Raw genomic sequence first — 13241 nt, 5'->3', positions numbered from 1 at the left:
TCTGAATGCTTGTGCTTACTAAGACATCTTTGAGAAAACTGAACAACCACTTCTACCCTGAACTGCACTTTAAGAAAGTGTTTAACCCATATACTTGGAGGTAAGAAAACAAGCAACTTGCCATCACTATTAATAGCAGAATTGCAGCAATATGTATAAAAAAGAGATAATGAATTCCAGAGACATCAGTCAGAATAATCCAGAGACTTTCCCAAAGTAGAAAAACAGAACAGTACAGTGGGATTCATTCAAACACTCAACAGCTTTCCTTGCGAATGCTCTGAGGTATAAATGGTCCATGCATTTGAAATTATCTCTAAAATCCATATTGGAGATTTGTTTCCTCTTTGCTCAAATTAGCTTTTATTCCTATGGAGTCCTACACAGCCCTGGGCAACCAGGATCAGAGAAAAAGTGCAGGACTTGAAACAGCCCTTTATCTCTACAGTCATCAGTACATCACATTTCTAGTGAAAACGATCTAGGGAGTTAAGAAAAAAAGTTCCTAGCAGTCACACATTGCTATCACAAAATCAAACATGATAAAACAGGTGCTGCAACCCACAAGTGATGAGAAAACAGATGAAGTGGGCAGGGATGACAAGGCTGGAAAAGCAGTGGCAGCCTCTGGCTATGACTGAATCGTGCTGCTGGGATGGGTGTGCAGTCTGGCACAGAAGGGGAAGGGGCTGTGTCAGAATAGGTATGTTCTGGAAGGAACATTCTAGGAAAAAAAAAAAGGACTAAAGCTGTAAGAGCTCCTACACATGATGCTCAGGTTCATTAACTGGCCACCACTGATGAAATGGATAAAGGATGTAAGCCATGTGGCTATTAGCTTTGACTTGCCCAGAAATATTCAGAAAATTAGCTTTTCATGCTCTTTTGTTTTCTTGAGGGCAGGAGCAAAGGTTGAAGAGCTGTGGTTTTCAATACTGTACTATACAAACTAAACTCTAAACCACCTATAGGACAGCCTATACTAAATGCAAACAAAACTGAGCAGAAATGAGAAAAATGTACCAAAACTGAAGATAGCACTCAAGTACCAGAATGTAAAAACAACTTCTAGAAGACTATGAAACTGAAACTACACACAAGGATTAACTCCACACACAACATGTATCAGAAAGACAAAAACAGGTTAAAAATGCAAAACACAAGTCACTGCTAAGTCTGAGCTGATATTATTGACCACACTGGAAAGTTCTTAAGTTATTTGAGCCACCATCAATACATGGAAATCCTAAACAAATCCACTGGTTTGCAAGCAAACTATAAAAATGTTATTTTTGTAATTGATATAATTGCTATTATTTCAAACAAGTAATCAGTTTCAGTTTGAAGAAAATATTTATGCAGCCTGTCACCCCTCCAAGGAAATAGCTGTAAAAGATTAATAATCATCTAAAGCTTAGAGTGGTAGAAATATGCATGAGCCCATCCTCAAGGGAAAGATCCCCCCAGGATCCCCAGTGGATCAGAACAACCACAATATCAGGAGGGGAGGAGAACAGCACAGCTGGGAATAGGGAGAACAAAGTTTTAACAGAAATTATTAAAATTAAGCTCTTTAAAAGCTTCATAATATAAACATTAGAGCACTGCATCCCTTCTTATGAATAAAACTGTCTGTTCCAAATATGATACTTATGAATGAGATCAGTCTACAAAGGGACAGGACTACAAACATGAGATGGGCAAAATAAAATGAACCTCTTAATTCTGAAGCTGGTTGTATTTCATAGGCTAAAGAGCAGGAGACTGGTTTATATTAGATCTAAGGTGATACAGATATCAAATGACATTTTGGAGGCAGTGTGTAGCTCTAAGGAGATATCAGGAAAAGCAGACTGGACACCTCCACAGAAGATAATCATTATATATCTAAGCATCCTGAGAGCATTCTGATATTGTGGCAGACAGAATTAAAGCTGAACAATCTGGAACATCAGAGGCAATCTAGTTTTGCTCAGCTTGTGGAAGGGAGTTTTCCCTTGTACCTAGTGAACAACCATAAAAATACTTTATGTAGTTTTACGTAAATTCTTTTTACTGTTATTCATTATTTTCTACATTTGTTAAAATTTATTTTTAATTAGTCACTACAAATATATAAAATATAAACAGATGTTTCTAGTGTTTTAACATGAAAACAAATAGCTGTCATTAGCAGTTCACTACATTGATCTTGTTTGCTTTGAAAGAATACTCCTGACAAACAACTTTGAATATTCACTCACAATAATACAGATGTTGATGATAAAGTACATAAATCTATGATAAAACAACCATGGGAATGACCCATTGGACATGACTACAGACACTCCCTTCTGTTAATAAAAGTTTGGCAACCATGTTACACTCGCTCCTGCTCCACTGGCTGCAGAGTCCTGTGAACAGTGAGACGTCATCATTACCAGTCCCTGAAACAGAAAAATCTGTGACCTTGTAACTCTTATTTGTGTTGATATTGGGAATTCCCTTGTTTCTCACCTGAACTAGCACTTCTATTTCTGCTACTTTTTCACTAGAAAAAGCCATCATGTGAATAAAAAGAAAGAGAAATACATTTTTTGGTGTAAACATTTTTATAAAAGCATTTAAAATCAAAACAACATCTTCAAGTAGCACATGGCTGAAAGAATGTAACAACAAACAAATAACACTCAAGGACAACAATTTATTTTGAAGCCAAAAATTCTTTAGTAACTAGAAGAGAGAGGTATCTGTTTTTGGCACAGTCTATGCTAAGAAAAGGAAGACTACTCTTGATTTAGTTGATTTAGGTAGGTGTATTCAAATACCTGCATACCCTGTGAAGTTATTAAAAATTGCAATTTTAAAGGAAGCAAATACAGCCCCTCCTTAGGCTCTGGCTACAGTTTTGTGGTACAAAGAATTTGATGGCAAATTCAGCATGGGGAATTCCCACCTGAGCTCTGCATTCCTGTCTGTGTGCCCTAGAACATCAGCCCTTCTGGACCAACAGACAATTCTATGATCATGCTGGAACCCAGAGCAGTTAACCAGTAACCTCAAATGTAACCTGCACAGCACAGGCTCACAAACACCTGTATTAGCCTGGTCTGAACTGTTCCTCTCCTGAAGGGGAGAGTAGGGCAGGTGGAACTAGGTGAGGATAGAAGGTGACAACTTACTTAGAACTTCCATCTTTCATCTTGTAAAACAAACAAAGGAGAACTCAACCTGTATGCTGGCAGAAAACATTTTCCAGTTGTTAAAGATGATACTGTGAATGAGTAATAATTGCCCATAGCATCCATCAAACTGTTTATGTATGGGGCAAGCCAATTACATAAACACATTTATTTTCACCACATCCTTTAAATAATACAAGTAATTGTATATTGACTTATTTACTTCTTTATATAATTGCTTCCCCTAAATTTGAAGCTATTTAAAAAATTCTATCCTCCTTACAATTTATACTTGTGGCTTGTTTTGATGATGAAAATATTTTTTGGCCAGGAGACCGTATTTAACATACATGAAATACCTACTTAAACTGAACAGCCACATAAGGACTTCTCCCTACCAAGAGCTGGACAAATCCTAACCCTTACACTATCTCCCAAAGGGTGGCAACCAGTTTTCTATAAAAATGTATATTCCCATTCACTCACCACTTTCATCAAGTAAGTCCTCCTCGTCATCCCCATCATTGTCCTCCTCCATCGCCTCCTCCTCATCTTCCTCCTCCTCCTCTTCCATATCCTCCTGCTCCAAGTCCGGGTCCAGGTCCGGATCACTCCCTGAGATTGACTCGTCTGACATGATTCCCAGTGGTGCTCCTTGTGCATTACCTGCTCATGTTCTACCGTGAGGCAGCCCTGCAAGGACACCAAAGAGGAACATGAGCCCAGCAAATCCCAACTCTGAGCTTCAAGGCTCAGCATCATAGCAGGATTACTGCACATAAAAACAAAATCAGCCTTTAAAATAATACTTAGATAACAGACAATGCACAAAATCCTGTGTAGAAATGGATCATAATGATACAGGCCCAGCATTGAAGAATCTCCATCTCTGTATTGGTATCCTTGACATGCACACAGCAGGAAGATTCCTAGTATCAATGCCTGATTATTCAGAGATGCAAAAATTAATAAATTATGTGAACAATTTTGAGAACACAACCAACCCAATAGGAAGCATACAGAAAAGGATCAGTGTGTCAGCACCCCCTCTGGATACCCGTTACCATGATCCCTGCAAACACCATCACAGTGTGCAGATGTGGCTCAGAGACAGAAACCCCCTCCTGCCTCAGCTTACCCACTGCAAAGGTCACCCAGCTCCTCATCACAGCCTGGCTGAGCTCTCTGACCCAGCACACCACAAAAACAGTGTTACCTCCATAGTTCAGGCAGAAGAATACAAAGACCCAGTTCTAAAGGTTGAACTCCCTTTGTAAAACAGGGCAGGAAGAAAAGTAAACACAAAGGAAAGCTGGATCAGACAAAATTTGTATTTCCTTTCTCTTAAAGACAAGAAATGGGGCTGGCCATGAATAACTCCTCTGTTACACCAATCCAGTGCATCATAGCAGAAATTGTGGTAAAACATAAAAATAAAGCCTGAAGAGAGAACCAGGGCAATCACAAAATCACAGATCATGCACTGTCACTTCTGGACAGTGATGGGTTCTCCTAAGCACTCCTCTTCCATACACCCAGAATGATCCTAAAGGAGCCGTGTAAAATGGATGAAAAGAAACACAACCAAGAAAGGAAAAAAAAGAAGGCATCTTGATCTTAAGCAAAGGATGTATTCAAAGATCAAGCTGCAGAAGAATTACTACCCACACCTTCTTCAGAAAGCTATAAAGAAAGATGAAGGAAACATTTCCTCATCACTCACATCCCTATAAAATGGTTGAGAACTATCAGGCACTTAAAAACAAAGAAAGAAAAAACTACTAAACCACAAACTTCTAAGTAGATAAGGCAGTTCAAATATCTACAAACACTTAAAATTTAACACTTACATTTCATTTTAAGCTGTGTTTCAGCAGTTACCAGATTAACTAAAAATCCTGAAGGTTAAAGACAACACCCCTGTAGCAGGGCTGGAAATCTAACTGTTGAGTACACTGAATTATTCCAGCTGAAGTCATCAGCTCCTGCTCTGCCCCTCTCAGCTCCTCAAAATTGAAGAGTGTCAGAAAGAAAGCAAACATGTGGAAGAGAAGGCTTTGCAGAGATGGGCTTTGGAACAGGAAGCCTTTCACCACTCAGTCCCAGGAGCACTTAACCACCAGGCAGAGACAACTGAAGTCCCTCCACTATTACATGTGTCACACAAAGTAAGTTGGCTTAGTCAAGCAGATGGCAGAAAAGGCCAAAACCTGAATTAGCTCAAGTGGGACTGTGCCAGTTTATACAAGCCAAATATATTAATTCAGCTTCTGTGTCTGCTGGTAGGCAGGTACAAGCCCAGTTGCTGTCAGGCTGCTGCAATACAGTCACCTCCAGCATCCCTTGTCTTCTGATGTCTGGTGACTTCAGTCAAGGGCTGCATACACAAAGCCATCTATTATCAGAAGTTTTTACTAACAAATGTTGTGCTAAAGTCTACGTGTATTTCAAAACAGTGGCTTATTTTTTCTTCTACATAGAACTAACCAACCAAATAATATGCACATTAGCAACCTGCTAATATGGCAGGAATGAACTCTCCTCCACAAACAGCAAAAGCAGAAGGGCTGTAATGTCACTACATGCTTCAGGTCAAAGAATGACACATGACACAGTTTCTCCCATCAGTATCCTCCTGTGTGTCATTCTCTCATGTTCTGTCATCTGTCCCAGAACCTTAAAATAAAATAAAAAAACAAACAAATCAAAACACAAAACATTCACTGAAAATTGTTTAAAGGCAAGGATACGGGTCCCTGTATTTCTATAGATAGTGAAGAGCAGCTCTCCCCCAGACTGGAGCGCAAAAGGGCTGGAATCTAAGCTTGATTTTTGTTTAGCAGTAAGAACATGTTCTAGATAAGCCTGACACCCTCTCAGCAGCCCTGGCCATAGGCAGGAGAGTTAAACAGAAGCTTTTGAAAAGACTTAATGAAACCTTGCCGAGCTGGGTGAAACGAAGTTGGGTAACTGCCCTGTGCCTGTTGTGACTCTGCTTTTGTCCCTGGCCCTGCCCCTTCCCTGCTGCCTGCCCCAGGGTCCCGCAGCGCTCCCACCGTGCCTGGTGGCAGCAGGAGCAGCAGCAGGTACAGCAGCACAGCCCGAGCCTGCCCTCGTTTCTCACACCGATCTGACCCACTTCGGTGCCTCCCACCAAGGGGAATTACACAACAGGGCCAGATTGTGGCTGCCACTACTGTTTTATGGCTGAGTTATTCCAACCTGCCCCATCCCCTGCCTTTGCACACGCAGGCAGGCTGTGCTCAGTGTTTAATCGCTGGAGGAAGGGCGCTTTGCGAGAGATAAACTGATTACCTGCCCCTGGGATCTTCCCAGTCCTGCACTGCATTGCCCGGAGCTGGTCTGGAGTGGGATGTGTGCCTGAGGAGGGCTACAGCTCCTAGAAATCCAAACCAAACCCTCTGCACCACCCTTACAGCAGCCAGCCAGCACAGTGCCTCAACAGCAGTGAGGCTGCTGAGAAACTGGGCTGGGATATTAGAGAGAAATACTTGGAAAAATTCCTCTTGCTTACTCAGGGAGGAAAAAAGAGCTGTCATGTTTATCCTACCCAGAAGTTAAACCCTGCAATCAACTGCACATCAAATTAACATCCAAGACAGCCTCTCTCATGTATTACGTCCTGTCTTTCAACAAAGATAAAAATAGTTCTGAAGTTTTTTGGGGTTTGCTTTTTTAAGGTAGAACACTTCAGATAGTAAGTAAATGCCATGTGCTGATGACTGCCTCCTCCTCAAGCCTGCACAGAAAGGAGGCCCACTTCTAGATGAGGAAATCTTGAGAATTTGGACACATTTCTGTTGTCCTCATGTTTTTCTTTCACTCTGCAAAGCTTTAAAATCACTTCTCACCTATAAAGTTGAGAGAGAAATGTGAAAGCAACTTTCCCCCTTCTACATGATAGCGGTTCACAGCAGGGCTGTGTTTGCCATGAGCCAAACTCTTAGGTGAAACAGAAATCTTCAGGGAATGTGGGGACTTATGGCATTTCTGTACATAACTTTCATCAGAGGATCCACTAGCACTGTAAATACTAAACCATTATTTAATTAACTATTACAAATACCATAGAGTAAAAAGCAAGGATGCAGGACAAGGCAGAATGGAGTCCTTCCTTACTTGAGGAGAAAGAGCAGGGTCCCCCTGTATCTATAAAAAGCCCCAAAAGCCAAAGTGACTTTACAGAAGCTGTTTGCCCACTACAACATAAGTGATTTAGGCACAGGACATGCTCCTTCCTGAGTACACAACCATCCCATGCAAATCCCTTCAGAAAGGGCAGGTTTAACACTAATGCTGCTCCAGTGCTGAACAGTAAAGAGGATTCCATCACCTCTCCAACCTCCAGCCAAGCCCAATATCTGGGACTCATCAAGATTTGTCCCTTAAAGCCTGTTTTGTAACCAAGACTTCACACTGGCTATTGTGGTGCCTGGCCGTAAAAACAGGATCAACCACCCTGGCAAATCACAAGAGGATTTGCACAGACAGTTTCATAAAAAAAGATATTTCTAAGTCACTACTGCATAATGCTCTTCAGTGTCTGTTACACAGTTGTGTTTTATAGCAATAATAATTTCCTTTTATGTTTTTCTTTTTGTTTGGCAGCAAACGAGTAAAATGGTTGGCTGGGGCTGTAAGATTCCTCTTAATACACTCAGCTCACACACAAACACTCCAAACTGGATGTGTATGAAGGTAACTGCTGGTTCCTCAGGGGAAAGCTCATCTGTGTGTTAGACCACTACTAGCCCCATTTTGGTACCTCATAGGCAGCCTTCAGTATCTAGCAGAATATTACTATAAAGCACACAACTGCATGAGTGAAGGAACCATCAGCTTAAGCTACTCTATGACAAAAAGTCTTGTAACAGTTTGCAAGCAATAACTTGCAATGTTATTGGAAAATAACAATATTTTTCTGTTCCACTTAAAAATCTAATAAGAAATAAAGCTGAGATCAGTGGTTTTGAACAGTTTGATTCTAACAAACACTAGAATTTCTATAATTTACACTGTGCAACATATTAACACCTCTATTAAATCACCATGTAAAAATGGTGTCGGGGGAATCACCTAAAAGGATAAATATTTTTTCAAAAAGGAGCCAACAGTTTTACTACACTAGTCCAGCAGACCCCTATATGCTTTAAACAAAGCAAAGAAGTATTTACTGAAAAATCAAAAGGAACTTATTCCCCCCCAAATTGCATTTAAAGCCATCCTCAATTGATTACTTTGTGATTTAAATCTCTTTTTCCTATGCAGCCTGAGACTGCAGCTATGCAGTTTCTCTGCTGTAACTCACAGCTAGCTGCTGGCTGGGAAGGAAGAAAACAAATCTCATCCTCCATATCATCTAGTTCAAATCACAAACAAAGTGGCATTGATCCCCTCTAACTGATGTGTTTTCCACAGAAATATTAATCTGAAGGAAAAAGAGGCAGCCTGTGAAATCATAAATTGGGGAGTATCTGCTTGTCCTGGACCACCCTTCTGAAGAAGGCAAGCGTGCTTCTCCCCACTCCACACAAATATTGGACAATGGATCTAGTCTTCACCCACACTGCATGTGAGTATTAAGGAGCCCACTTTGATTTATGGGGAACAGGAACTGAGAGAAAAAAATAACAGACTGCTTTGAAAAACACATCCATATATCAGTTTTGAGAGAGTTGCAGGACCTGCTCCTTTATTCTCTACAGGCTAACAATCTCCCTCCTAAAAGGCATCACAAAACTAAAACCAGCCTGAAACTGGTTGTTCCCTGACAACATGTACAACAAAAGCTGCTGCAAAAAAAGGGTGGGAGAAATGAAAAAAAAAACCCAACAAAAAAACCAAAAACAAACCAAAAAAGGCCATAAAATCAACCCATAAAGAAAGAAAAGGGAGAGCTAATCCTTCCCCTCTGCTGACACGACAGTGCTGGCACTGAGAATGTGACAATGAACATTACATAAGGCCTGGCTCCCACTTGGATCTGAACAAAAAGAGCCAGCATGAGTCAATGGCAGCATCTGTAGCTCCTTACACAACTGAGCATCCATCACCTGCAGTGGGAGCTGCCTGGCAGGCACAGCTCCTTCTCCTGCAGCTCGGGAGGGATGTGGAACACCCTCCTGCTGCCAGTGGCAATGTTTTGGAACCCTTAAAGAAAACCTGAACTCTCCAAAAGATGCCAGCACTCCCTTCCCCACAGACTTTGGGAGGTTCTTCACCTCTGGACACAGACAGCAGAAACAGGCAAATGTTTCTGTGTTTGTATTTATGTATGTATATACAAACATGCATATAATTATTTACTTAATCACTGATACATTGCTTCTAAAAGCAATTTTGTTTAATCATATTAAAGCAGAAACTGACTTCCTATAAGTCAACTCTCTCCTTTCAAATACTCAAAATGACCTCGCCAGTGAACCACCTTGGAAGAGCAGATTGTTTTCTACTGCATAAAAGTTCAGGCTACCTGAGGTAAGAAGCATGTGACCAGTTTTGCTTCCAATAATTACTGACATCTGGACTAACACCATCACAAAATAACAAAAAATTTCTCTTACTTCACAGAATCTCCATCTAGGTTTTTAGCTTTGTCAAATTCTATATAAATGGCACTTTTATTATCTGCTAAAGGAACCTCTCCTTCCCTGATCATTGTTTCTTTCAAAGCAAACAGCATTTCAATATAAAAGCCACTTCTGAGTGTGCTTTTAATGTTTTGCCCATGCTACTACAGCTATAGAAAAAACAACCAACACCTGTGTAAGGAGTAAAACACTGAGAAAATATTTCAAATGGTGGGGAAAACTCAATAGTAGGGCACAGTATGTCAGAATTCCAAATTACATTCAATACATTTTATACAGCAGATTACTTTGGGAAAGACTTGCCTACCTTGCATTAATGATAACCATTCTCAAATTCCAAAAGATAAGTTTGAAAAGTCAGCTCATGGGAGAGGTGTGCCAAGCCTTCTCTTCGTGAACACCCAAACTATGTCAAGATGTGAGCCAATTCCCAAGCAGGAAAGATAAAGATAACTGGAAGATCCCTCTGGAATTTAAGCTCTTGTCATACATAGGAGCCAGAGAAGAAGTTATGTAATAAATCAAGACTAAATTACATAAACAAAAGCAGTGGAACAGAGAGGAGCGAAAAGCCACGGAGCTCTTCCCCTCTCAAGGAAAGATCACTCATTCTCACTCTCTGAAGACAAGCTGTGGCTTTGGTCATTGAGAGATGCTAACATGATGTCTTACCACCTTGAAGAGTATCCCTCAGAAACAGACTGGTACAGCTCATAAACAATGTTAGATGAGGAAAATGGCAAGTTTTCCAAATGTTAAAAGGTCTAATTTTATGCTATTTTCTCAGTTTCACCCCATCCACACTCCTGTCTTTGCCTCCCAGAGAAGCACATTTCCCTACAGGGGAATGATTCACTGCTGTGTCCCTGCTCAGGAAATGAGCTTTCCCAGCAGCAGCAGTGCAGGGCAGCCCACCACCCCTTGTGAGACAGACACCAGTCACATCACACACTGGCACCACCAGACCACAGAATAAACACAACTCAGCTCTGCCTTAGGTCACAGCTCTGCATTTCACTACAAAGATCACTGAGGGCTGGGAGCTTGGTTTGGATACCTCATCCTCCCTCTTCAAAACTGCACTTAAAATCTGAGGTTCTGGTTTATGCAGTTTGTAGAAAAAGAAATAATTCCATAAGGGTTTGTTCCTCTTTATTCCCTACCTCACCTCCAGCAATGATAATTACACCAGGGATGAGGAAGTATTACTTATGCCACCTACAGTTTACCAAAGAAACTTGAACATGAGCAAAAACAAGAAAGAGGAAAACCAAAAAATCCTGAAGTGGGAGGAAATGGAAATGAACAGTTTTGAACTCATGTGGTATGACAATTAGCATATGTTAGATCCAATTTGCTGCCAAGCGATCAGACATTAAACTAATTTTTATTGGATTCCAGTGTAGATTAAAAATCCACTAAAGGATTAAAAACTGCCATAAACTTCTTTCAGAGACATTCCCTCCCTGCAACATTGCACAGTGCTGGGAGAAACTTAATGTTTAAGTGCCACTTTTCTGGTAGTTTTGAGAACAAAGTAACCAAAACCTGTTGATTTTTGCCTTTCCCACTAAACAGGTCAAAACACTTACACTGATCCTTATCTATCCTGCACAAATACATCTGCTTTGATAACACTGAACATTGACACTATGGGCAGCTCACATGGAAAGCAACTGGAGGAAGAGCCTCCTGTGGTTCTGTCCTTAGTAATGGAAAAGCCTCCTTGGTTGTGTTTTGCTGGCTGAAAACTTCCCAATGGTTTGGACAGGCCTGAAAGGGAAAAGCATGCAGCTTACTGCCTCTCCCCACAGAGCAAAAATAACCAACACACTGCTGAGGGGATTTTTGGATACACACAAAAATCACCACAATGGAGATAATAAATATTATTTCACAAAAGAAATAGATCTATGAGTCTCATGATATGCATATTTTATGTTCAGCTTATAAAATTGTCAGTATGTGACTCTACATACTGGAGTTTACTTCCAAAAGAGCTTTAAAAGCAGCACAATGCAAGTTGGGCTAAGGAGATACACAAACATTAGCAGGAAGATAATATATCCTGAGGGACACCATACCCTTTTGGTAAACATATCCAACTGCTCTGTCCCAATCCATGCTAAACAGGATATTAACTACCAACCAACACAAGCATATGCAGTGTTAAGCCAGGAAAGAGCAACTGAAAAGGGACATATAAACAAATGACTGTAGAACACCGTGTGACAAATAAGCACCACAACAATCATCCAGAGAAGTAGCTGCTGGCTACCAAACACAGCTCTTTTAGAGTAAAAATGTCACTACCTCCCTAGTGTATAAATTCACTTAACTTCTGTAAATGCTAGCAATGTCTTTTGCAGTACTTGTTCTTACCAAATACAATACTGTATATTCACATCCATACAGAATCCAAAATGTTACATTTCCAAGATTCAGAAGCAGAATGACAAAGAGCATTCAGCTGTGATCTTCAAAAAACCCACAGCCTTCTGGGTATGCTTTCTCTCAAAGTTAAGAGCAAGTCTCAGTCAAGTGCTTTCCCCCAATGACCACTTTTTCTATCAAAGCTCATTTAAGGTTTGCAAACACTGCCTGACTGGCAGCTGTGCCTGGTGAGCAAGAACAGGGAACAGCAGGAAAGCCAGGTCTTCTCCTATTGACTTGTTACCATCCCAGGTAAAGGCAACCATATGTCATAAGAAGTCAACATCCCTACACTCAGATGCTGTTATCTCCTCAAATACAACAGGAATGGAATGTCTTGCCTCACCACTATTTATCTCCCCTCCTTTCCAATTATTAGTTAGATTATTGAATTATTACTCTTGAATCATAGAACTGTTTGAGTGGAGAAGAGCACTAAGATCACAGAGTCCAACCACGAACACAGCACCATAAAGTTCATCACTAACCCATGTCTCAAATGCCACATTGATGCATCTTTTAAATCCCTCCAGGGCTGGTGATTTCACCACCTTCCTGAATAGCCTGTTCCAATGCTTCACAACCCTTTCAATGAAAAAAATCTTGCCTCATATCCAATCTCCCTGGCACAACCTGAGACCATTTTCTCTTATCCTGTTGCTTGATCCCTGAGAGAAGAGACCAACCCCACCTGGCTACAACCTCCTCTCAGGGAGTTGCCCAGGGCAATAAGGTCCCTCCTGAGCCTGCTCTTCTCCAGGCTGATCCCCTCTGCTCCCTCAGCTGCTCCTCATCTGACTTGTGCTCCAGACCCCTCCCCAGCTCTGTTCCCTTCCCTGGAGAAGATACAGCATCTCAATATTTTTCTTGTTGTGAGGAGCCCAAAAATTAATCCAGGATTTGAGGTGCCTCACAAGTGCCAGCACAGGGGACAGTCACTGCCCTGGTCCTGCTGGTCACACCAGTGCTGGTAAAAGCCAGATGCCATTGACCTCCTTGGGCTCACATTCAGCCTCTGCTGACCAGCACTCCAGGC

The 13241-nt window shown here is 41.1% G+C and overlaps 1 protein-coding gene across 2 annotated transcripts in view; it reads right to left on the bottom strand.

Moving 5' to 3' along the window:
• The window catches only part of RAD54L2 (RAD54 like 2), a 67413-nt gene that overhangs the window by 42552 nt on the left and 11620 nt on the right, over window positions 1-13241 (bottom strand). For both annotated transcript variants that reach the window (XM_056501214.1, XM_056501218.1), the window contains exon 2: window positions 3648-3854. In XM_056501214.1, the coding sequence (XP_056357189.1) occupies window positions 3648-3798 (151 nt within the window). In that variant the 5' untranslated portion in view covers window positions 3799-3854. The remainder of the gene's footprint in view (window positions 1-3647; window positions 3855-13241) is intronic.

This window comes from Oenanthe melanoleuca, chromosome 12 (genome assembly GCF_029582105.1).
Source record: "Oenanthe melanoleuca isolate GR-GAL-2019-014 chromosome 12, OMel1.0, whole genome shotgun sequence".
NCBI classification, from domain to species: Eukaryota; Metazoa; Chordata; class Aves; order Passeriformes; family Muscicapidae; genus Oenanthe; species Oenanthe melanoleuca.
This window is presented reverse-complemented; position numbering and strand designations above follow the sequence as displayed.